This window comes from Cynocephalus volans, chromosome 8, assembly GCF_027409185.1.
Source record: "Cynocephalus volans isolate mCynVol1 chromosome 8, mCynVol1.pri, whole genome shotgun sequence".
NCBI classification, from domain to species: domain Eukaryota; kingdom Metazoa; phylum Chordata; class Mammalia; order Dermoptera; family Cynocephalidae; genus Cynocephalus; species Cynocephalus volans.
The window spans coordinates 7,520,135-7,545,737 of record NC_084467.1 but is presented as its reverse complement, the minus strand read 5'-3'; the positions used below and the strand labels follow the sequence as shown (position 1 = coordinate 7,545,737).

Sequence of the window (25,603 nt, the reverse complement as noted above, 5' to 3'; positions counted from 1 at the left end):
AGATACCTCCTGAGGTAATGATGGGTGGAACAATATAATGTCTGGGATTTGCTTTAAAATACTCCAGCAAACAAAAAGCAGGAAGTTGGCAGGGATCAATGAAACATGCAGCAGCATGTCGCTGTCCCCAAGCCTTCCCCTCTTCTCGGTGCCTCAGTTCCATAATGGTCCCATCAGCCAAAATCTAGGGGGTTGCTTTGATGTTCACGCTCTCTGTCCAGGTGTTTATGAAGTCCTGATTGTTCTCCTAGAAATCCCTTAAATCTTTCCTACTGACACTGCCTTGGTTTAGTATAGCCCCTCTCATATCTCATCTGGAATGCTGCGGTCATTATAACTAGTTCACTCGTCCCTAGCTTCGCTCTACTCAGGTCCATCTTCCTCATCAGAATCAGTGTGTAGGTTGAATGTAGACAGACCACGGAGGGGGATGTGCTGGCAGGTTGTGCAGATGTGATGTGCACAGTCACGCGGCTGGTGCTGAAAACCCAGGACTGCCCAGTAAACCCCTGCTGCCCTGGCCGCATCGAACTGCCACCCGGCAAGACAGTTCTTAAATCATTTTAGGGAAGGGACCCAGCCTGACTAGCGATTTAATAAGTGCCAGTGGATTTGAGGTGCCAAATCCTGTTGGTGGAACCCACTAAAGTAGCCAACTTACATATTCAGAATAGGTGGGGGATATGTGGAAAAGATACAATTACACATTTTTGCTATTCTCATTATAAATGGATAGGATCCAGTCTTTTGGAGAGCAGCCTAGAAATACATAATGAGTTTTAAAATAATTTATATTCTTATGTTTGATAATCAACCTTTGAGACACTATTCCAAGATTTCCCACCCTAACAAATGGTAATACATGTTCACATCTAAAGTACTAATTCCCATTCCTGCCTCCAAACCTTCCTTTCAGTCTTTCCCATGTCAGTAGAAGGCAGCTTCATCCTCACAGCTTCTCACTGACAATCCAGCAGCACTGGTCTTGCTTTCAAAATACATCCCAGATGGGACTGCATCTCACTATGCCTTATACCACCCTGGTCTGGCCTCCAGAATCTCTTGCAGGGATCACTCAAGTGACCCTCTTTGCCCTCTGATAGATTTATTTTGATCACAGCAGCCAGATGGATCTTTTCAAAATATAAGACATATCGACCCATTTCTTTGCTCAAAACCCTCTAATTGTTTCCTTCTCCTTTGGAGGAGAAGCCGCAGTTCTGGTAGTAGCTTAAGAGGCCGGACACAGTGTAGCTTCAGGGTGCCTGTCTCTGTGGGACCTCACCTGCTGTTCTCTCTGCTCAGCCACCCAGCAGCACGGGCCTCCTCCTGTTCCCGCCATCTGAAATTCTTCCCCAGGTAATCATGTGGCTTGCTCCCTTAGTTTCCTCCAGTTCCTACTCAGACATTATGTTATCAACAAAGCCTTCCCTGAACACTGAAGTCTCCTTTTTTTTTTTTTTTTGCAAGCCAAATTTTTTATTTCTTTGTTTCTTGCACTTGGAGTACTCTTTGATCACATCCTCGGCCTGAGATTCTTTGCCATAGCTCTTAGCTGCTGTACAACTGCAACCAACCACTTTATATAAGGTTTTCCCTCTTTGTCAGTTTTACAGAGGCCTACACGTTCCCCTAGTTTCTTGTTGTCATCACCCTTAATTAGGTTGATCTGGTGTTCAGCTCAGAGGGCCTCCACCAGCTTGACACACACAGGCTCATCCCACCTGGACACAGGCACACAGACGTGGGCGTGGCGCTTGCCCAAGGCATTGGCAGCTTCGTGAATTCCACGTGCTAGGCCTTCATGGATGAGGGCGGTCTTCCGCACCTCTTGTAGAGCAGTAGGAACATCCACCACCCTCCCGCAGCAGTGCCCTCCTCGGCCGTGGCGGCGGGTTATAGTGAAGCCCACTGAACGCACCCAAGCCTCCACGCGATTCGGTGGCAGCAGGGAAAGAGAAGCTGGAGTCTAAAACCGAAACACCCCTGTGTCTTCCTACACTCCGTATTCTCCCCACCTTTATCCCAGCCTCACATCTCAAGGAGAGGTGTGGAGAGTTTACAGCTGTTGGCAAACAGTTGCACTCCTCCTGACAATCTCACAGAGAGAAACAATCCCAAGGACATTGCTTGCATGGTGAGTGTTTTGACTCCTTGTGTTAGTCTGCTTCTATTACTTATAACGGAATTCCTGAAACTGCGTAATGTATAAGGAAAATGAAGTCTCTTTCTTACAGTTTTGGAGGCTGGGAAGTCCAACATCTAGGGAACACATCTGGTGAGGGTCTTCTTCAATGGTGGTGACTCTGCAGCAACCGAGTTGTAACATGGCAAAGTGGCTGAGCAAGAGAGAGCTACTCCTCAGCTGCTGTCCTTTTAAAGCCATCAGAACCGTGCCCATTACTCCATAGATGAATCAGTCCATCCACAAGGGCACAGTGCTCACCATCTAATCAACTCTTAAAAGCCCCAATACATGAACTTTTGGGGGACACATTTAACCTATAGCACCTCTTTTTTCTTTCTTTCTTTCTTTCTTTTTTTGGGCAGCTGGCCTGTACAGGGATTGAACCAGGTGTTATCAGCACCATGCTCTAACCAACTGAGCTAACTGGCCATCCCTAACCCCTTATTTAGTAATGCACTGTGTTGGCAGCATTACCCAGGCTAGCTACTTCATTCCAGGGTTGTAAATCTGCACCTAGCTATACAGTGGCCTCTGTCAGGAAAGCACACTGCAGTACTGTCAATAATGTCAACTCAGGTAATGTGAAACTTACCATTTCCTCATTTGAACAGTAAACTCCAAGTCAAAAACTGAGAAGTTTTCTCTGAATTAAAGCTGGGCAACCTGAATTATTCTAAATTGTGTTATGCAATATTAATGCATATCCAAAGAGTGTGGACATAGTGAATTAACACAGCCTGGAGAACAATTTAACATATCTGGTACCTAGCAGTTCTGCTCATCGCTGTATCTCTAGAGTGGGGATCAGCAAACTTCTTCTGGGTCTCTTTTGCCATGAAATAACTTTGCAATAAACTCTGCCATTGTAGTGTGAAAGCAGCCATAGGCCGTACATAAACAAACGAGCATGACTGTGTTCCATCAAAGTGTTATTTCTGGACACGGATATTTGAATTTCATGTAATTTTCTCATGTTACAAAGTACTATTTGAAGGATAAAAAACTGTTCTTAGCATGTGGGCTGTTAAAAATGAGGACAATCTGAATTTGGCCCAGGAACCTTAGTTTGCAGACCCCCACTCTAGAGCAGCTCTATCCAGTAGGAATTGCTGTGATGATGAGAAGGCTCTGTATCTCATTCTCCATGCAGCAGTCACCAGCCACATGTGGCTACCGAACACTTGAAATGTGGCCAGTGTTACTGAGGAACTACATTTTTAATATTATTTAACATTAGTGGGAATTTTAGTTTGCATTTGAATAGCCCCATGTGGCTACCATATCGGGCAGCAGAGATCTGCAGAAGCTCTTGTGCGTGTGCAGCAGGGAGCAGGGACAGAAATTCTCGTTAGAGCATTTTTCATAAACAGCAAAAATGGGAGACAGCACATTCACATAAGGAAAATGATTATAGCGAACACTGGCTGAGTGCTTTCTTTATGCCAGGCAGTGTTTCAAGCACTGTGTGTGTGTTCACTCATTGGATTCTCTCTACGAGCTGTAAGCTACAGCCACGCACATCAGCATGGATGGATGAACTTAGATATGGAAGGTCACGCATTTCATGAAAGAAGCAAGTCACAGAAACTGCATACCATATGATACCATTTTAAAAACCTTAAAAACAAGCAAAATGCAACAACAAATGTTCAGGAGATACATGGTAAAACCATTAAAAAAGCAAGAGAATTCAGGCTATGTTACCTTTGGTGGTTACATAGTTGCCACAAGATAGGACACATTGTGTTTTGTGTTTGTCGAGGGGCAGTAGGAACCTTGTTCACAGTTTGACTCCTCTGTAGTAATCATAGGGTATGTGTTGACTTGGTAGAATGGTGTTTTCGTTTAATAAAAACAGTGGTCATTGTAACATCACTACAGTTAAGTTGTGAGTCTGGTTTTCGATCACATTTAAGCAGATGTTTCATTAGCAGAGGTGTGGTTTGTATTTATTGCCTTGGTTGGGTACTTTACATTAAAAAACATTGTTATTTATTCAGTTCAAGAACAAAGGTTAAACCTTTACTCCAGATTTTTGTTTCCTTAAATCTAATGATGATTGAATGTTACCAGAGTCTAGCCGAGAGAATTTAGCTTGAAAATGAATATCTGAAAATATAAAATAACAAATAGGTTTACTTTTTAATTGCTGTCATCAAAGCGTTTATTAAAAGAAAAATTCCAGTGACACCTGAGATTGTTAGGAAACTTCATAGCAGTATTCCATCTATAAATTAGTATAACTGCAAAATTATGCAGTAGTTGGTGGTAAGTTGGATACAAAGTGACATTTTGTTACCGAGGATCTAGTTTCACTGTAGCAGTTCTAGCAGCAGGCTACTGAGCTCATTGTTAAATTATATGTCAAGCTTCTCTATGTAATATGTGCATCTTTGACTTTTTTCCTTATTGTTCCGTCTTCATTCTTTCCTGTATTACTGACATGGGTTTATCTTTTCTCCCTTTAGAGAGTTTTGAGGTGACAGTCACCAAAGAAGGTGATAAAGGGTTCTTTCTATCCCTCTTATGAATATTAACCCACTAACTTTGTTTATAAAATTGGGAATCAGCTCTTAAACAGAAGAAACTGTCATGCTCTTTTACCCCTATTTATTCTCCTACTTTGTTTCTATTTTAAAATATATTGATGGAAATTGTATGTAACCAGACCCCTGGCTAGAAATATCTGGAAATCAGGCATCCATTTGAACTATGTGGATAGTACTGTACATTTTTGTTTAATTGAACTTCAGAGATTTGCTTTGTAACATTTTCTATTAGTTGGAATTGTGGAAGAGTTCAGTCTTATTTTTATGTGATGTACACATTGTGAAATCTTATATATACATCAAAACATTTAGACTTGTTCTCCCATGGGCAAGAAGGGAAACAGATTTTTAACCTCTAATTAAGCTTTGAGGACAATTTAGATGTAATTCCCAGGCTGGTATCTTTTTTCAGGTTTGATAGGATAAAGTCTGAAACAAAGGTCTAGCAAATCCCGCCCCACAATAGAAACTGTATCTTAATTGTGGATGATAGCTGTTGAAATGGATGCCTGAAAAGTTGGTATTTCTACCTTTCTCATTTGGTAGTTTGTTTTGATTCCCTAATTTTAGCCAGGCTCATTGCACAGGAAGACTTGTTTCTTTCGATTCTTTTTTTTTTTTTTTTTGACAGAATTTGTGTAATTACAGTGCTGATCCTATATATGTCACGCTTCTTCCTCTCTCAACATTAACTGTGCGTTTTAGCTTCTCTCTGGTCCAAATCAAAATAGCTGCCCAGCTCCCCCGGTAGCTGGGGCAGCCTGGTGTTCTCAGACCTTGGCTGTTTGCTAATGAGACTCCTTTACCCTCGAGCTGTCTTAAGTGCTCCTGTGGAATGCCTGTCTATATTCTCTTTCTCTCTTTTGTATTCCTGCATGAATGGATGCAAAGTAAACAAGTTGCTTGGAAAGCCAGAATATGCTTCTTTTTACTAAAGCCCCAGAACTTACCCATGTCAAAGCACAGTGCCCTGCTTTGTCCACAGACCCTCCAACCCCTGGCTGCCGAATTGTCATTTATTTTCTTTGGGGGTGGAGAGGTGGGGAGGAGGGCAACGTGCAGAGGGTTCTGCAGCAGAAATTCTAACCAGCTCTGCTTTGACTCCCTAGGTGAGATTTGTGGATTTAAAATTCACGGGCAGAATGTCCCCTTTGATGCAGTGGTAGTGGATAAATCCACTGGCGAGGGAATAATTCGCTCAAAAGAGAAACTGGACTGTGAGCTGCAGAAAGACTACACGTTCACCATCCAGGCCTATGATTGTGGGAAGGGACCCGATGGCACCAACGTGAAAAAATCTCATAAGTAAGCAAGCTGGACGAAGAGTGAAACTAACTTACTAAGTAAACATGTGTGCGTGTAAAGAAAATAAATAGTGACTGTTGCCCTGACTTCTTGTGTTTTTGAAATGAGTCAGGAAATAGTTCTCACGTGGTGTCCACAATTCGACTGTCAGCTCCTTGAGGGCAGGAATCATGTCTGTCATGTATACAGCTCCTAGGAAGAGCCAGCCACATGTTAGGTTTCTAATAAGTGAATGAGTAATTTTATCCCACCAAATACTCTATTAAAGAAACGAAGTCTCTACATCGAAAATTCAAAAAGCCCACTTTTTCCTAAGGGAGGTTATTTTGTTGTTATATTTATCTGTAAATCCTAAGGGCATAAAATTAATTATTGCTGGTGGAAGTGAGCAGGAACTACTGGTGCAACAGAGAGTACTCTGGACAAGACATAGATTTAGAATTGTCTCCACCACTTAGTAGCCCTTCGACATTAGGCGAATGTAATTTTGTTGAGTCTCCATTTCTGCTCAGTACATTTACTAAGGAAAGAGGGGGTATGTGGGTGAGATGATGTCACACAACCCACCGCAAGGGTCAGGCTGATGGTGCTGGCGTGTGGAAGCTCTAGGTGGAGTGCGGGGTGCTGTGTGCCCGTGAATCTCTCCTCACCTGTTACAGACACAGTGTGACGTTGTTCTTTCCCTTGAAAAGGGCTGTATTTTGACCAGATCTTTTGACCAGACCGAATCCAGTCTGATTCGGAAACATGCCCTGATCGATAACCCTTGCTACCTACGGTTTTCTTTATATGTACCCTGGTCTGAGGACACCTTAGTTTTCTCGGTGACTAAGCTAGGGAGATGGGAAGTGGCAGCAAGTGTTGTCCTTCCTGAGCTCCTCCTTTTGTTGGGTCAGTATTGGGTGACATGATGGCCTCTACCTTATTCCTTAGAATAGCACAGAATTTGTTTAAACTGTCGTAATCAAACCTTCCTGTGCTTTCTCCATTTCTTACCCCTTCTCCTTTTGGCTATAGTTTTTTTCTGGATTTTGCAACAAAGTATCTTTTAACTTTATGACTAGAGAGTGACCAGAGGTCCGGTAGAGTTAATCTTCCTTCTGCATGTCCTGTCCCATATTGTGAAAGGGAATCCCAAGTCTCTCTTATTTTATATTATCGCTTTTTAAAAAATTTTTTACCAGCTGCCTTATTCTTAGGACAGGGAAGAATCAACTCAAATCCATATTTTAATTTTCCATGGTCTCCAATGCTGAGTTAAAAACAATGAATAGTTTGGTTTAATTTTTGTCTTCATCATACGAATTTTAGGAAACAAGGTATCAGAAAAAGGATATTTAAATACAGGGCAGAATTCGTATCCTTGGGGTAAGAACAAAACAAAGCAAACAGCTTCTTTCTCCCTCTTCGTCCAGAGCGACTGTGCACATTCAGGTGAACGATGTGAACGAATATGCGCCCGTGTTCAAGGAGAAGTCGTACAGAGCCAGCGTCGTCGAGGGCGAGCCATCCGCCAGCATCCTGCGAGTGGAGGCCGTGGATGCAGACTGCTCCCCTCAGTTCAGCCAGATTTGCAGCTACGAGATCGTCACCCCAGACGTGCCGTTCACTGTTGACAAAGATGGTAAGAGCAGAGGGGCACGTGTCCTTAGCGAGGACGGTCCCTTCCAGCCCGGTCGGCTTTAAAACCAAGTTTACAGACATGGTCGGAGCTCGGGTGAAGCTCACAGGGTGGGGACTCGGTGTGTGTTTGTTTCACGTTAAAGTTTTTACCCTGTGCCCGACAGCTGCTTCTCTGGAACCTGAAAGTCTTGCGTTTCCTCGTGGGGTTCTCCTCTTTTCCCTTTCCCACCAAGATCAACTAAAAATCCCCCACTTGGCATGTTTTTATTCTTTTACCTTCTCATCTTTCAATGCACTTGCAGCTGAATGAGACTGTCCTTTATGTGGTCTTGTTTCCTGTTCTCCTTGTCTCATCTTGAAGGTGAGGGTTTATACCTTACCACCACTGCCAGGTCCTCTCTATCCTTAGTAACTGAACAGAAGTAGCTCACGCTAGAGCTCAACTCTCGATAAGGTTATGGCTTAAAGATATATGGTGTCTCCATCGATAGTTAATGCACAGTCCAGAACTTTGATGGGATTCTGGGTATTACAAACACTTTCCAGACACCAGCACTTATGTCAAAAAGCAGGCTTCCGTTCTACGTGGGTGGGGGTGGGAAATCTCTCTCTCTCTCTAATAAAGTAAATCTTTTAGCAAGAAGTATTTGATGCAGCTTGATCTTGTATTCAATATTTGAAGTACTTGAATTTTTTTCTTTTTTTCTTTTCTTGTATATAAGCTGTTAAAGTGAATATAAAACCAAACGTATGTTGCACTGGCCACCACCAAACCAACCAACCAACCAAATGTATGGGCAAGCGTGGTGCCACTAACCAGAAGGTGAAGGGTTTGGATCCCTGCAGCAGCGAGCTGCCAAAACACAAAGACCTACACACAAAAAACAAAAACAAAACAAATGTAAATCTGTAAGAGTGAATGGAGTCTCAGTTGCTGGACTCATCCATTCGGTCTAAACACTTCAAGGTGGATTTAGTGTGTGTTCAACCTTGGGTAAGACAGGTTGAATGTTAATGGTCTTAACTCTAAGTTTATCTCTGGGTCGGTATTTACAGGCGACAGCACGTGCATTTTGTGTTTGGTGTAGGACAACGAAATTAAAACAGCACAGATTTTCCTTCTTACTGTTGTTTTTCCTCCTCTGTAAGGTTTTATAAAAAATACAGAGAAGTTAAACTATGGGAAAGAACACCAGTATAAGCTGACCGTGACCGCCTACGACTGTGGGAAGAAGAGAGCGATGGAAGATGTGCTGGTGAAGGTCAGCATTAAGCCCCCCTGCACCCCTGGGTGGCAAGGTGAGCCGCGTCCTCTCTTCCACTCCCATGTCTGTTCTCCACACGTGATAGCACAGACACCTCAAGTGTGAGTTTTCCTTCTTTCCTCCCACCACATTTGTGGACCAACGCAGGGTGGAACAACAGGATTGAGTATGAGCCTGGCACGGGCGCCTTGGCTGTCTTCCCAAGTATCCACCTGGAGACGTGCGACAGGCCGGTGGCCTCCGTGCAGGCCACAGTGGAGCTGGAGACCAGCCACATCGGGAAAGGCTGCGACCGAGACACCTACTCTGAGAAGTCCCTGCACCGGCTCTGCGGTAAGGACAACTGGCGCGCCTGAGTCTGGCAGTCTTCAGTCAAGGCAATGGAGAAATATTTCCCTTACAACTGGAAATATCTGTGTGTGTTGGTGGTCATAATTATAAACTGTAACAGAGCCTCTCAATTTCTGAAATGGCTTTTGCTGCCTTACTGGCTAATTCTCCTACTGGATGGTCTGGGGTGGAGGGTGGTACATAAAACCCTACGGGTCTGCTCAGAATGTCACGCGTATGTGCATTGTAAGAACCGCTGATCTGAAGAAAGTATTTCTCTAATATACATTGAGAATCATCCAAATAGGGATTGTGTAAGAATAAGAGGAATGGATTTTATGTGAGAAGAGATGTTTATTTGAGAACCGAACTAAAAAAGGGAATGCCATAGCTTTTGGCAAACACGAAGTAGAAAATCAAAACTAATTATACTCATGTCTAACTTATAGTCTCAGCAGACTTCATACATCACAACCAATGAGCGGAGAAGCTGAGAGGCAGAATTATTAGGAAACTGACCAAAAGGCCAGCTCTCTGTCTTTACTGCCAGTTGTGGATATTTTTCTGGTTTATCTAAATAAGGAAGAGGTGAAGTGTGGACGCCGCTCATGAAATATGCCGAGGGAAGAATGTCTTAGTTGGCTGGTGATAAAATACCAATCACTTAAGTGGCCTCTTCATAATTGGAACGATCTTTTGTGTTTCAAAAGCTACTTGGAAACAGCATTGTGGGGAGCATTTTCCTAAATTGATCTGTCTTTTCACTAGTCTGATAACAACTGTATGATTTAGGCAGCTGGTTTTTTTACACAATTGAAAATTGTTTTATAGTAAATAAGCAAAAGGAGAAAACTGTATTTTGTACTGGCTCATCCTGATGATGAATATTCTAGGATGTTTTGCAACTCTAAGTCAAAATATTCATAATTGTGTACCCAAATATATGTAAGTTAGAGGTCTGGAACATTTTCTGCTTTAAACTATCCATATAGATATAGTGTATTAAAACTTTTTTTTTTCCCTCATAATGCCATTATTTTTTATGGTAGTAAATGAACAGTTTAAAAATAGGAAGAATTAGACTGGCCGGTTAGCTCACCTGGTAATATGTGGTGCTAATAACACCAAGGTCAAGGGTTTGGATCCCTGTACTGGCCAGCCACCCAAAAATAAATAAATAAATAAATAAAATTAGGAAGAATAGAAAGGATTTAATATCTGCGTGTTTAGTATATGCCAGATACTTCCATGTGTACTTTAATTTAATATTCCCAACAGGCCTATGAATGTAGGTAGCACCGACCTTTATTTTACAAAGGAATTAATTGAGACTGAGGGAGGTGAAGTAGCCTGCCCAAGGTCACATTTTTAGGAAGCAGCAGAGCTGAGATTTGGACTGAGGTCTCATGTTATTCAAAAGACCAAGCTGGTCCAACCATGTCGTGCTGCCCCTAGGAGTGGAGGAGTCAAGGACCAGGCAGCTGAGAGAGCTACAAAACCTTCTTCTGTGGACGAATTTAGAGAAAAAATTTGAACTTGGCAATATGTAAAAACAGTTGTAAAATTTTTCATCTTCTTTGACATAGTAATTCCATTTCTAGGAATTTATCCTAAGGGAGTAATCATGGAGACACACAAAGGTGCTCATCATGGTTTACGATAGGAAAAAATTATAATAGGAAAAAATTAGAACAACGCTGTGTCCACCAGGGAGATTAGTTAAATAAGTTATGGTTATCTGTGCAGTGAAATGCTATTCACATTTTAGATTGTGCAATAGGAGAATATTAAGGGGAATATATGTGTTATGTATGTACATAGCAGGACTCCATTTTTTAAAAAAGCACATTGAACGTATATACCTAAAGAGAAGACTGGAAGTATTTATACTCAAATGGATACATTTGGGTGGGATTCCAAGAAATGCTTCTTTTTTTCTTCTTCCTTCTTTAAGAAAATATCCATGGTTATTATTATTGGTAATAAAAACCCTTATTTTTGAGGAAAAGTAAACTGGAACTAGCAAATTATATAACCATAATGTCATGTAAGGACAGTCCCTTAGAGTGGCTGAAACGCTTATGCCCGTCTTCAGTTCTTCACGTAGTTGACACTGAGTGTCTTTGTGGTTTTAGGGGCTGCCTCTGGCACTGCCGAGCTGCTTCCTTCCCCGAGCAGCTCCTCGAACTGGACCGTTGGCCTCCCCACCGACAACGGCCACGACAGTGACCAGGTCTTTGAGTTTAACGGCACTCAAGCGGTGAGGATCCCAGACGGCATGGTTTCAGTAAACCCCAAAGAGCCTTTTACTATCTCTGTGTGGATGAGGCATGGGCCTTTCGGCAGGAAGAAAGAGACGATCCTTTGCAGTTCAGACAAAACAGGTAGGTTGATTTTTCTGCAAATGAGGTCATGCTTTGGCGCCTTTTCCTCCCGCAGAGGCATTGAATAGGCTGCTTGGTCATATACATCGTTCTGTGCCTTGTGCTGGGGTACTTTGACCTCAAGAGAGAGAGCTTTGGCATTTGGGTATTTGTTATTTTTACTCAGTGGATTGTCAGCAGTAATCATGGGCCCAGCTTCTCAGTAAAACCCAAGCACGTCTGTTTCTAAACCCTGCCTTGGCCCAGCTGGAGAGTTCATTGATGCAGATAGAATTGTGTCTTCCAAATCCACTAAGGAAATGACTTTTCTTTCTCCTTTGAATCTTAAGTTGGCAAATTACCCATAGGAACTGTCTTTGCAGATATGAACCGGCACCACTATTCACTGTATGTCCACGGGTGCCGGCTCGTCTTCCTTCTCCGTCAGGATCCTTCTGAGGAGAAGAAATACAAGCCGGCAGAATTCCACTGGAAGCTGAGTCAGGTGAGCAAAACGAAAACTCACTAATTATGATCGTTTAAGGGAGATTAGCTAGGTCCTGCAGCCCTGCACACAACTGGCTGTGTTCGGTTAGTAGACGTTTATGATTTTATGATTTCTGTGTCTGTGGGTAATAGGATAGCAAATTAAATCCATTTAAGTCCTTGCCACTGAAAGCCTGTTTTTTTTTTACAGGTATGTATTTAATACATAAAAAATTATGTATTATAAGTTCAAAATACTGTTATAATTTATTGAGATAAGCAGCATTTGCTTAAAAATTGGGATTGAGATCCTTGTATTTATTTATTTGCTATTTAAGGGCTTGGCTCCCAAACCATGCCAAAGAACTTAGCAATTCAGGGGCACCACAGGATATTTCAGATTTTCAAGGAAGCAGCAATCTTGACATCTTTCGGATACCGCACAAACTACTAGCTTGAGGTAGTTTAGTCTTTGCATTAGATCACATTAAATTCCCTTTGACGATGTCATGTCTTTGCCAATTTTCTAGTAGTTGCTGTGATAAAAAGCAAGTCTTACATGAAAAAATCCAAGGGCTACAGGGAACGAGGGGGTGCCATCAACCAAGAAAACCTTCTCATTAAAATCAGAACAGACAATTTCCTGATTTAGGATTGGCACAAGAAGGTAACCGTTGGCTCACGGAGTTAGTGGGCAAAAGCCGATATATTGTCTTATGTTCCTGTAGTTGCTAAAATATAACATTGTCTAAAATAGTTACAAGATAGAAATGAAAGAGCATAAATGAATGAAAACAGAAAATCGTATGTGATAGCAGAAAGATGATGTGAGCATCCGGCTGGTAGCAGTTATCTCTTATTGATGTAAATTCTCGGGGTTTTTTGTTTTTTGGTGGCGGGCCGGTATGGGGATTCGAACCCATGACCTTGGTGTTATAAGGCTGCACTCTAAACAACTGAGCTAACCAACCAGCCCTAATATGTAATTTCTATTTACATAAATAATTCTCTGAAACTTTTACTGTAATTTTTTTCAAAATATTAAAGAAAGGTAAAGAAGGTCTGAGGAAAAATATTTTTCAACATAGGTAGACATTTTAGGTATGGTTTCATTGTAGCAACCCATAATCTGTATTTACATATTCCGTTTCTTCTGATTATACTTTTTTTTTTTTTTTTTGGTCTTTTTGTGACCGGTAAGGGGATCGCAACCCTTGGCTTGGTGTCGCCCGCACCGTGCTCAGCCAGTGAGCGCACCGGCCATCCCTATATAGGATCCAAACCTGTGGCGGGAGCGCCGCTGTGCTCCCAAGCGCTGCACTCTCCCGAGTGCGCCACGGGGCCGGCCCTGGATTATACATTTTTTAAAAACTTTATTATGGAGAGTGTCAGGCACACATGAGTATGAAAGTAGACAGATTTGCGTAAAGAGCAGCCCCATGTACTCTTTGCCCAGCTTCAGCAGCGATCAACCCTCGGTCAGTCTTGTCTCATCATTACCCCCAGTCACTGTTAATAATTTTAATGACCCCCTCAAAAATTACTTAATCATTTCAGGAAAGCCTAGACAGAGCACCCCGTTCTCTGTAGACATGCGTATTTCATTATGTATCTCTAAGAGATAAGCATAATCACAATACTTTTCTCACATCTTGAAAAGTTAACAATAATTCCTAATATCAAATATCTAATCAATGTTCACTTTTCAAATTGTCTCATAAATGTTTTTGTTTTTACAATTTATTTGTTTGAATTAGGATCCAAATAAGGAGCCATACCTTACAATTGGCTGATATACATTGGGGATGTTTATTCATGACGGTAAAGGAGCACAGTTTAATCTGGCATGCCATCTGAGCCGTGTGTTCTAATTTATTTAGATCATCTACTTTGAATTGAAAAAGAAAACACATGTACTATAGTGTGCCTTATTCTGAGATTAGATGTGCATTTTATTTTGACCTGGAAAAGGAATATCCATTTGGCAGGCTAAACCAGCCCGTTAGAGGGTGGGCATCCAGCATGCCCACGTAAGAACTCTCTGGTGTCGTGCTACTGGCAGAGGAGAACTAGGCCCTGTCCTGGTTCTCACGAGGGAGCCGTGAATGCCAACTGGTTTTGAAATGCCCTGGAGTTGATAGTGGTGTTGCCTTGGTCATTTTTGGTGAGAAGTGTTTGCAGTATATTTTGATGTTAGATTTTTTTTTTTTTAGGGCTTTTCTTTTTAGGAAGACGGATATTCACCATAGGTGATTTGTCGTCCACATCCCCTTGTATTGCTCTCATCGTTGTGTCTTCGGATGAGCGGGAAGGTTGACATTCCACGCTCCTAATGCTTCACTTTACCTACGGCAGGTGTGTGGGGAGGACTGGCACCACTACGTGCTCAATGTGGAGCTCCCAAGCGTGACTCTCTATGTGGACGGTGTTCCTCACGAGCCCTTCTCTGTGACCGAGGACTACCCGCTGCACCCTTCAAAGATAGAAACTCAGCTCGTGGTTGGGGCTTGCTGGCAAGGTAACCATCACGGGCCCCTTCTCTCCCCAAGTCTCAGGAATTAAGTAACAGCTCTTTACTCTGTGAGACAGGCTCTTACCAGCATCTCACACCCTTCACCCTCATTTCCTTGACCTTCCTTCCTTCTCCTGTGCGTAGCCTGTTTGGAGACACCGCTGATGCCGTGCTCTAGAGAAGCCCGTCTACAGATGCTCAGTAGAAGCTTGTTATGGGACCAAAACACACCTTCACCTTTCCTGGGAACCTGGAAGGGAGCGCTGCCCAGAGGGAGAGTGTGATTGGGGGGACTGTTTCATAAATATTCTGTTTATTGAAATGTTTATGAGGACAAATGAGCAACAGTCAACAGTCAGGCACAGAAATAAAGGACACAGAAATGCAAGTGTGCTTTGGACCTAGAGGACTCTCCCAAAGCGTTCAGCACTTGATAACCTGGTAGGAATGCTGTCAGGGAACTGCTCACCTTCAGCAAGTGCCACGTTTGAGATTAGGGACGAGATATGATAACCACCAAAGCAATGGTCCTCTTTATTTGCGCTTATGAAGTGGAGGGCCGTGTGTCAGTTGCTTAATATACATTATCTTACTTAATTCTATTTCATAGCTGAAGAAACTGAGGTTCAGAGAAGTAACAAGCCCAGCGTTACCCAACTGATTGATCACAGAGCCAGGATTTGGACCCAGAATACCAGTGCACTCAGGGCCCACCCTCTGCCCCACTAGACCAGGGGTTTCGAATCTTTTCTGTGCCATGGATCCCTTTGGTGGTCTGGGGAAGTCTGTAGACCCCTTCTCAGAATAACTTCTTACTAACATATAAAATAAAATATGTAAGATTTCAAAGATAACCGATTAAGTTGAAATATAATTTTGATCTACTAAAAGATTAAATTTGTGAGATGGTCGTACCTGTGGTGCTCTACTAACAAATGAAGAACGAGCTTTAACCTAGCAGCAGGCCCAGTGATGGCCACTGTTTCAAAGTAGCGAGGGGCTCTGTGACAGTACTTTGTGATATCTGCAACAGCCGTGGCATGTGTCCCAGTCTGTTTTCTGTTGCTTATAACAGAATACCTGAAACTGGGTAATTTATAAGCAAAAAAAATTTATTTCTTAAGGTTCCGGAGTCTGGGAACTCCAAAGTTGAGGGCCGTATCCTGCTGGCAGGACTCTGCAGTCTGAGGCAGCACAAGGCACCAGGTGGTGAAAGGGCTAAGTGCACTAGCTCAGGTCTCTCTTCCCCTTCTCATAAAGCCACCAGTCCCACTCCCATGATAACCCATTAATCCATTATCCCTTAATCTGTGAATGGATTAACATATTCATAAGGTCAGAGCCCTCATGGCCCAATCACTTCTTAAAGGCCCTGTCTGTCAAATACTGCTGCTTTGGGGATTAAGTTTCAACATGAAGTTTGGTGGAGACGAACCATATTCAAACCATAGCAGGGTAATATGAAAATATCCATGATTTCTATTGATGACAAAGTCTCAGCTACTGCTGACACTGCTGTAGTTTTTAGCCCACATTTATAACCAAAGGAAATGATGAATTTCAGAAGTTAGTGGAAACCATCATGTGATTTTTCCCATCCAAGTTCATGGCCCCCTCAGTCTACCCTGGAGGTTCATGTGCTCCACTTTGACCCTTGCACTTAACTCTGTCCGTGTCATTTCAAGATGTTGCTATCACTAATAGGCCTTCGGATTATTTTTTCTCCCTGTGGAAACATTGTACGTTGAGTTAGGTTAGAAAACTTATGAAAGAGCCTGATTACCAAGACAGATTTGCTTGTTTTAGGAGAATTTAGAATTTCATAATTATCTTGCAGATTCTTTCAAATGAAAAAGAATAGGACAGTATTTTACAGTAAACCTCTTCAGTGGATTCCCAGATTTAATTTTGGTGACAATTATGAAAAAATGAAACATGAGACCAAGGAATCAGGAAAAAAAATTACTAGGGATACAGAAGTTTCTTAGTTGATATTCTTAAAATTTCAATTCATATTTGCTTCCTAGGTTAAGCAATAGTTTATGAATTAAAGATACAAGTGTAAACAAACCTAAATGTCATTCTACATTCTTGGAGCCTTGTTGCTTTGGTTAAAATAAACCACCATGCCCCACCCTGCCTTCTTGGGTTCCTGTTGATGTCACAGCATCTCTGCCATCAGATAGCAATTACTTTTCATCTTTAATCTCTTCTACCTCAGCCCTCTTAACATGCTCAGCCAGAAAAATCCACCTAAATTCCTAAACCCAACAAACAACAGATGCTTTAAAATTGAGTTAGCAGGGAAGAGAATCTCCTTTTTCCTTTCAGTGGATTCAAAATCATTTTCCTGACAAATTCACCATGGAGCACCTGGGCTGTATGCAGCAGCTTCATCTCCATTGACGGAAATGTCATTTGCAGTGTGTCTTGAGGAATCCTGGTGGATGTGGAGGCAGCAGACAGCCGTGTTGTGCAGGCCTCACCTGGGCACACCTCTGGCCTCGCCCCAAGGCATGTCCCATGCTTCTGCAGCACAAAGGTGCCCAGCAGATTGTAGAGGCCAGAGCTGTGGGACCGTGAGAGGAGAAGCGTTTCTCCTACAACACGATCCGGAAAATGTTAATTCTATACCCACAGTAGCACTACACTCAGAACACTGGAGCGGGAGCTATAGAAACTGTAGATGGTTAGGGTCCCCAGGCCCACTGCTGGTTATATTTCTCTGAGTGAGTTCCCTAACCCCTGAGTCTCCACTCCTGTTCAGAAACAGCAGTTGAAAATGTCTTTTCAGAAGGAAGAAAAAATGTCTTTTCTCTGTTACTTAGAGGTTAAAGTCTAGATATATGCAAACTTGTCTTGGTGCAAACAATGCAGACTTTTACGTGTTTACCATATAGCAGGCTTTGGACGCTTTGTCTGTCCTACTTTGTCTGCACACAGTGTCTTCCCTTTGGGGAAGAAAGGCGCTGTGGTCCAGAGTTTGGCATTGTGCATGTCCGGCAGCTGGTGGTCAGCCTCTTGGGATGTCCTGCGCAGTAGCCCAGCTCGAGGAGGGGAGCGAGCTCGGCATTTGTGCTTTCACTCATCTCGTGGTGAGCCCAGCCTGCGTGTTGGAGGAGGAGGTGGGAGACCGGATGAAAGACGAACACGAGAGAAGCAGGGGTGGCAGTGGGAGTGCCGCCTGTGGAAAGGTGACAAGAACAAGCCTGCATCCGGGCGGAGTATGTCCCAAAGAGAGACAGGAAGGGAACTTGCTCTTTGTGTTTTGTATTTGGTTGCTTCAAAACTGATTTTCAAGGTCCACTTTGAAAACCCTAACCTCCCGGTCCTCCTCTATTTGTCTTTGTCTTGCTTTTCCTGCAGAGTATTCAGGATTCGAAAATGACAACGAAACTGAGCCTGTGACTCTGGCCTCCGCAGGTTGCTGGATTTTTCCCCTACAGTTCACTGTTGTGTTTCATCTAAAGATGAGACATTGATTCATTCCACATGTCGCATGAAATGCCCGAGTTGCCTTGTGGTCCTGGACATTTGAGCTGCTCCTCTGCATTTATGCTTCTCCCATTGCTTCGTGGGGTTTTCCTTTTCTGCCCTTTCCAATCCCAGCTGAAGTGAGGGCAGGTGACTCACCCAGGCTGGCGTCCGCAGCTGCCCTGATCCCGCTGCCTGAGGTCCCCCCTGAAGGCTCACAGGCCAGGCTCGTGAGGCCACCTCATGGTTCTCGTGGCTCAACCACAAGACAGGAAAACTCGTTTTGAGATGCTCTGTCCTGATTGATACTAAAGTTTAAACAGATGTTTCTTAGAAATCTCGATTCCTAGTGATGATTTACGATGCCTCATACCCTTATCAGAAGAGACACGTTGCTGAGGATCTGTCTCGTCTCCTCTGTCAGTTTAAGAACAAGGTTTAGTGGCACCTGTTTTTGGCTCTTTATTGTAGTCTGTCTGGGGCCATTTTCTGGGTTTTTGTCTTCCTTGTAATATCTTCATTTCTCAGTTATGCTCAGTTGTAGGAGACAGGACTGATGAGACTGCACAGCATGGCAGCTGTCTGAAAGCCTGACACAGGCTTTGGCGTGCAGGGTGATTCTAAGCATCCCTGCTGTCTTTGTGGCCGTGCTTGTGTGGTTCATCCTCAAGCGTGTGTGTCCAGGGTGTGCTCAGTCAGAGAAAGCAGCCCCCAGTAGGACCAGCTGGTTGAGGAGGCAGTGGCTGAAGAGGCTGGTGCTGGTAGGAGGTGTCACCATGCACCCTGGTGATGGGTGCAGGGTAGGACGCCATTACCAGGGAGTGGCTGGATATGTAGGGACACTCATGGGACCGCTTGGCTTCTGGGCTTTGGGTGAGGGACCCCAAACTCCCCTTTTCTCCAGGCCATGTGCATGATCATAAATGATTTAATTTCTTCATTGCGCTTCCATGTAGATTGCAAGGCTAACAGGATTTGGTCTGAACTAACCTGCATGTCCATCCATCAGGCTGCCTCCACCAGTAACACTGCACTGAGACGTGGGTCAGGAGGCTCTGGGCTGCACGTCTGACTTCTTCCTTTTTCCCCTGTGCCAAAGGTGGTGACCTGCATATGACCCAGTTTTTCCGAGGTAATCTGGCTGGCCTAACGATTCGTTCCGGGAAACTCGCTGATAAGAAGGTGATTGACTGTCTCTATACCTGCAAAGAAGGGCTAGACCTGCAAATCCCTGAAGACAGCAGCAGGGGCGTGCAGGTAACACCAAGCGTTCACCCGCACAGCATCATGGGCTCCTAGCCCACAGACACCACAAACACGGAGGCTGGTGGGATAAGGGAGCAGTTTGTGATTGATACGTTTGCACCTTAGATATCACCGTCATGTGGAAGAGGGGCTCGTTCACTGGAATTACAGTATACAGCTTTCCTTTTCAGGTCGATCCCAGGCTAATCCCCTTTGTCAAAGCACCCATGGTTTCAGCTCCTTGCAGTCAGAGCCTTATTCCTCTCCTCTTTCCATCTGACTTCAGATCCAAGCAAACCCCAGTCAGTCAGCGTTGACCTTGGAGGGAGGAGATATTGGGGAGCTGGATCAAGCCATGCAGCACATTTCCTACCTGAACTCACGGCAGTTCCCCACGCCTGGCATCCGGAGACTCAAAATCACCAGCACAGTCAAGTATGTCCTGATCTTTAACAGTCAATCTGTTTTTGCTCAGTGACACTTGAGAAGAAATGTGTGTATTTAGGTTTTTAAGACAACCTAGCCTCCCTTCTGTAGGGGGAGGTGAGCCATCTCTCGTTACCAAAAAGCATGAGTGAGAGATTTGAATGATGTTCATGCATCACGTTTGGAAGTGTACTCCTGGTGTGGCCACGTCTTTTGTCCCTCCAGGTACTCATGGAATCCTGTGCGTTCCTCCTCCACATGCCATTTTGCACACCTGGGCTCTGAGGCCGTCTCTCAAAGCTCTGACTCTTCCCTTCCTTTTTCTGTTTCTTGCTGGCAGGTGTTTTAATGAGGCCACCTGCATTTCAGTCCCCCCAGTAGACGGCTACGTGATGGTTCTACAGCCCGAAGAGCCCAAGATCAGCCTGAGTGGCGTCCACCACTTTGCTCGAGAAGCTTCTGAGTTTGAAAGCTCAGAAGGGGTTTTCCTTTTCCCTGAGCTTCGCATCATCAGCACTATCACCAGAGAAGTGGAGCCTGAGGGGGACGGGGCTGAGGACCCCACAGGTACCAGCCCCTCCTGTGGGACAGCCTCCCTTGCCTGGGCTGCCGCTCTGCCCTGGGCTCTTTTTCCCTGTAGGGTTTTGGGAGATTTCAGTGTATCATCCCTGTTCCTGGGTTTGCTTCTGGAATCTGACTGTAGGTTGCTGCTCATTATGGGCCGTGGAAACCCACGTGGAGGGTCAGTGTGTCTTTTTCTGGCTGACAGCAGGCACTGAGTTGGAGCTGGAGGCTGAGGGGGTGAGACAGTTGTGGGAGACGCTGTTGCTCTCGAGCCTGGAGATGTGCTTGTGCTGGGCTGGTCAGCCCACAGGACCACCACATCCCTACCCTTCTCGCTGGGGACTCACAAAGCACTCCCAGTTCTTGAAAGGGACTCTCCCCTACCACTGTCACTGGGCCTGAGAGGGGCTTTTTCTGAGTTTAAGCATGAGCCACAGGCCATTGAGTGTGGCCTACACCCTCTGCTCCTTCTGGTTGGGCCCTTTTTGCAGTTCAAGAGTCTCTGGTGTCTGAGGAGATCGTGCACGATCTGGATACCTGTGAGGTCACAGTGGAGGGAGAGGAACTCAACCGAGAGCAGGAGAGCCTGGAGGTGGACCTGGCCCGCATGCAGCAGAGGGGCATTGAAGTGAGCAGCTCTGACCTGGGCGTGGTCTTCACAGGTGAGAGGGAATGCCGCCAGGCGGGGACCGGGGCGGGCCAGGCTGCCAGAGCGACCATTGAAAGCACTTGGCCTCCTGCCATCTGAGAACGTCAGGATTGTCCAGGAGGAGATGCCGAAGGAATGCACTTGCTGGGGTCCGTGCTGGCTGTGCACTGACCCCTCCTCCTGGACAGGAAACAGAAGTGCAGGTGCCACCTTTCACAGGGGTCTGGTCAGGCATGTGGTAGCGCGTACCCGAGATGGAAGCCGCTGCACGCGTTGCATGCACTCGTGCTACTGGAAAGCCAAGCGGGTGACCCAAAGGCTCAGCCAGCCCAGATGCCTGACTTTAGCATTAGCCCTGCCATGTCCCTCACCTAAGCCACCCAACAATCTTCTCGCCTCCAACCCCTGCAGGCGTGGACACCATGGCCAGCTACGAGGAGGTTCTGCACCTCCTGCGCTATCGGAACTGGCATACCAGGTCCTTGCTTGACCGGAAGTTCAAGCTCATCTGCTCGGAGCTGAATGGCCGCTACATCAGCAACGAATTTAAGGTGGAGGTGAGTGAGCTCCTGCTGACGAGGCCAGCAGCAGCAGTCACTGAGCACCTGACTTGCAGCCTGATATTTGCAAATGCCCAGTTTTAGAGCAGTCGTGGTGGCAGCTACTTAGATTTGTCCTGGGAGTGGTAGCCTCCTCCATTATGGGGTCTCCGCAGGTTTGGGGTGCTGGGTTATGTGTAGGGTGGGCTGGGGGACAGTGATGCTCCCCTTCCACTGGCTGCCTCAGCCCAAGAGGAACCTTGGAGGAAGGTGATGAGAGCAGATGGCAGTTAATGCCTTGGGAGTGGGGACAAGGCGGTTCCTGGAGGTTTCACACGAGAGAGACACGTGGATGCTGTGTTAGAGCAGCTCCCAGGGAACCAGAGGTTCTTTCTCACTGTGCCAGGTCACTGGCCTATTGGGGATAAAGCTGTTCCTTGGCCTGAGGAGAGGTGCTGACACAGGCACCATCACCAAGTAAGGCCAAGGCTGATTGTGGTGACTCACGGGCCACAGTGGCCGAGGGCAGCTTGGCCTGCCCTGAAACCTTCAACAGACCTGTGTAGTGGCTTCTTCATCACCTGGGGCCTCTGTGCTCTGGAGAAATGGACCCAAGCTTATTCCTGACGATTGAACTTCTCCACTGTGACCTTAACGGCAGCTGACTGCTGTATTTGTGGAGCTGCAGAACCGAGGAGTATTGTGTGTGGCTACAGGGTGACTGATTTGGAAGGAAATAGATGGTTATGTCTGGCTTCTTTCACGTGGCCCCAGTTTTAGGACAAAGGAGGAACACAGTCTATGCCAGTGCTTCCCAAATGGCCCAAGGGGAAGGACCAGTGGTTTCTCTGCTCTATTGTGGATGGATTCTTTTCTAAAAGGCAGTAAAGATCAGTTATAAGAAAAGCGACACATTTCTTGGAGTGTGACAATATTGTCACAACAGTTTCTAAGTGCTTGCTCTTGACTCTTTTCTGTCCTATTCACGTCGCAGACGATAGTGCCATTCGCCCCCAGCACTGGTCCAGGGACCACTCTGAGCGGCACTGGCCAAGCCGCCTACTAAACTCCATTTCCATCTCTTGGACACGTGTGGGATGCTGGTCTCCAGGGGCCCTCTGTCTCCCTGTGCTGCAGGTGAACGTGATCCACACAGCCAACCCGGTGGACCACGCCAGCCACATGGCCGCACAGCCGCAGTTCGTTCACCCCGAGCATCGCTCCTTTGTCGACCTGTCGGGGCACAACCTGGCCAACCCCCACCCGTTCGCAGGTAGGGCAGCAGGGGAAGCGTTGGGCTGGACACCCCGGGACACCCTGCTGTGAGCACAGTCTCCTCCTCAGAACACCACCAGTCATTCCGTGTCCCTCTGACTCCCTGTCACACTTGAGGGAACTAAAGCACTCCCAGAGGGTGACTGCTTCACCCATGGCCACCGAGCAGTACGTGAATGAGCCAGACCTGTGGCCTGTCCCGAGCTTTTCTGGTGCCTTTTCCCAGCCTTCGGGGGTCAGGTGATGCGCTCTGACCAGCCCATGTGACCTGGCATAGCTGAGGAGGGCAAGGGCCTGACGGCCATTTGGGATAAGTGACGTCACTCAAACTCTTTTGTCTTTCAATCTCACTGCAGTTGTCCCCAGTACTGCTACCGTTGTGATTGTGGTGTGTGTCAGCTTCCTGGTGTTCATGATCATCCTGGGAGTGTTTCGCATTCGGGCTGCACACCAGAGGACGCTGCGGGACCAGGACACTGGGAAGGAGAACGAGATGGATTGGGACGACTCTGCCTTGACCATCACCGTCAACCCCATGGAGGTAGGAGCAGACAGGGCCTTGGAAGAACCAACGTAGCACCTTCATGTCCGTGTGCTGAATGTCGTGGAATCCGCACGACAACTCTGGGAGTTGTCCCTTTACAGATGGGTAAACTGAGGCTCAGAGAGGCCTATTATAGTACCTAGTAAGTGTCAAAGTGAGCTCACGCTGGGGCGCAGTGCTTCTCTCTTTCCTTTATCTCTTCCCCCAACCCTGTCTCACACACCTGAGATACCAGAGCACCCGAGACACCTGAGATGTCTTTCCTGGGGGCAACCGCGGTGCCCGAGGCTGGGCGCACGGCTCTCCCTGCACAGGTCACATGTGCACATGACCCCATGGGTGATCATCAGAGCTTTGTTTCCTGTCTCACCTCTGCGAAGGCCATTTCCAGTGTAGTCCAGGCCCCTCTCCCACTGGGGAGTCCCTCTCACTGGGGAGACTTTCCTGTCCTCTGCAGCTCTAGAAGGGGAACATCTCAGATGACAGGGTCATGCGCTGGGGCAGGGGCCGGGGGCTGGACTCACACGGCCATCTCTTTGCCAGACATATGAGGACCAACACAGCAGCGAGGAGGAGGAGGAAGAGGAGGAGGAGGAGAGTGAGGACGGAGAGGACGAGGACATCACCAGCGCCGAGTCGGAGAGCAGCGAGGAGGAGGAGGGGGAGCAGGGCGAGCCCCGGCACATGAACAGGCAGCAGCAGCTGGAGTGGGACGACTCCACCCTCAGCTACTGACCGCGCGGCCCTCGGCCACCTTCCGTTCTGCCCCAGAAGACTCTGCTGTCGTCTGCTTCTTCCCCTCCCCAGGGTCCACGATGTACAAAGTCGCTCCGGCCAGTAGGTCTGCTGACCCTCCCCATTGCTGATCGTCCGCTGTGCTTGGTGTGTAGGACCGTAGGCGCCCGCCCGCCGCCCGCGTCGCTCCCTCACTTCCGCCATGAGCCGACCCCTCCTCTCTGGCCGTCACCTCGCTCGCGCAGGGGCCCCCCAGTGCCGTGCCCCCCCACGTGTCTGGGGTCTCCTCCTGGCCGGTGAGAGGACGCCGGCCCCTCGCATCTCCAGAAAAGCTGCGATGACTGGACTTGTTGACCAAGGGTAAAAGTTGCTCACTCCCACCCGGTAATCATTTTTTTTCTTTTTTTAAAAAAGGTTTTTATTTTTTCCAAACTAGTGCATGTATAAAATGGCAGAATGGGGGTTAATATGTAGATGATTAACTGACTTTTTAATATTTTGTAAATAAATTGGGATTCTATGTGTCCTTTGTGCTAGTGTAACCCAGGACTGGAATGTAAAGTGACGTTCAGAGCGCTGAGCGCAGGAGAGACCCTGCAGGGCGCCCCCCCAACCCCCAGAATCCAGGAGGGAGAGGCCTGCCCCGCTCAGGCCTCTGTGTGGCTGGGGGGGACCAGGGGCCACAGGCTGTGCTGTGCTGCTCAGGGGCCCAGACCAGGGACCCCTCTTTGGGGGCTGGAAGTAGCCAGGTCTTTTCCTGGGGATTCTACCTGTCTCTAATTTGGCGGTGGGGGTTGCGGGGGCCCCGGCCTCTTTTACGCACTCCTCATGGGACCGGCAGCTCCCTGTGCAGCAGCCTGGACTCACTATGTGCTGCCTTGTGGTTTGTACTTGATAAACGTATGTTTCCGTGCTGGTGAAAGTATGTATAGATTATATAAACTGACTGCTATGTGCAAACCATGTGACCACGTGGTTTGGAGACAGCAAGATGCCTGAGGGATCCCTACTCAGAATGTCCAAAAGGAGACCCTGTGGCCCAAAGGCAAAGTGCTAGAATTTTCCAAAACAGCGTGTGCTCTTCTCTCTCCTCTCCAGAGCCCCTGTGGGATGCCCCTGATGTCCGGGGGGAGGGGGGTAAGATCGACACTCAGGAGCTGCTGCTACACTTGGCAGTGAGGCGGGAGGACAGCAAGCAGCCGTGGCCTGAAAGCTGGCAGCATTTGCCAGCTGTCGACGTACAATTTCAGGTTTCCGAAATGGGGACATGCTTTGGAATACTGTCTGTGACCCCCCACTGCTAGTGTCAAGGACACTGACAGCTGTGCTGTGTCGCGTGTGGCCATCTTCCCACGTCCCTACCCTGTAGCTGCTCTGTCTAGACAGTGATAGACGCAAATGCAGGGAGGGACACCTCCTGCCATGTAGCCGCCGTGGTGTCCCTTGGCAGATGTGTATATTATGATAGGTCAGAAAGCGTGTGCGCTGCAATAAAGTGCTGGTTCTAACTCCAGTCGGAGTGGGATTGGTT

At 46.3% G+C, this 25,603-nt stretch overlaps 1 protein-coding gene and 1 pseudogene across 4 annotated transcripts in view; one reads left to right on the top strand and one right to left on the bottom strand.

Annotated features, from left to right (window-relative positions):
* The window catches only part of CLSTN1 (calsyntenin 1), a 64,155-nt gene extending 38,570 nt beyond the window's left edge, over positions 1-25,585 (top strand). The window contains exons 3-19 of one of the 4 annotated variants that reach the window (XM_063104696.1): positions 4,657-4,686; positions 5,847-6,042; positions 7,458-7,666; positions 8,815-8,964; positions 9,078-9,263; positions 11,396-11,644; positions 12,007-12,128; positions 14,465-14,627; positions 17,988-18,044; positions 19,195-19,352; positions 19,627-19,775; positions 20,107-20,333; positions 20,822-20,992; positions 21,391-21,536; positions 22,656-22,791; positions 23,150-23,334; positions 23,881-25,585. In XM_063104696.1, the coding sequence (XP_062960766.1) occupies positions 4,657-4,686; positions 5,847-6,042; positions 7,458-7,666; positions 8,815-8,964; positions 9,078-9,263; positions 11,396-11,644; positions 12,007-12,128; positions 14,465-14,627; positions 17,988-18,044; positions 19,195-19,352; positions 19,627-19,775; positions 20,107-20,333; positions 20,822-20,992; positions 21,391-21,536; positions 22,656-22,791; positions 23,150-23,334; positions 23,881-24,072 (2,726 nt within the window). In that variant the 3' untranslated portion in view covers positions 24,073-25,585. The remainder of the gene's footprint in view (positions 1-4,656; positions 4,687-5,846; positions 6,043-7,457; positions 7,667-8,814; positions 8,965-9,077; positions 9,264-11,395; positions 11,645-12,006; positions 12,129-14,464; positions 14,628-17,987; positions 18,045-19,194; positions 19,353-19,626; positions 19,776-20,106; positions 20,334-20,821; positions 20,993-21,390; positions 21,537-22,655; positions 22,792-23,149; positions 23,335-23,880) is intronic. The other 3 variants (XM_063104698.1, XM_063104699.1, XM_063104700.1) reach the window with 3 other exon arrangements.
* On the bottom strand, positions 1,494-3,354 carry LOC134383209 (small ribosomal subunit protein eS12-like; annotated as a pseudogene).
* Positions 25,586-25,603: the final 18 nt, after the last annotated feature.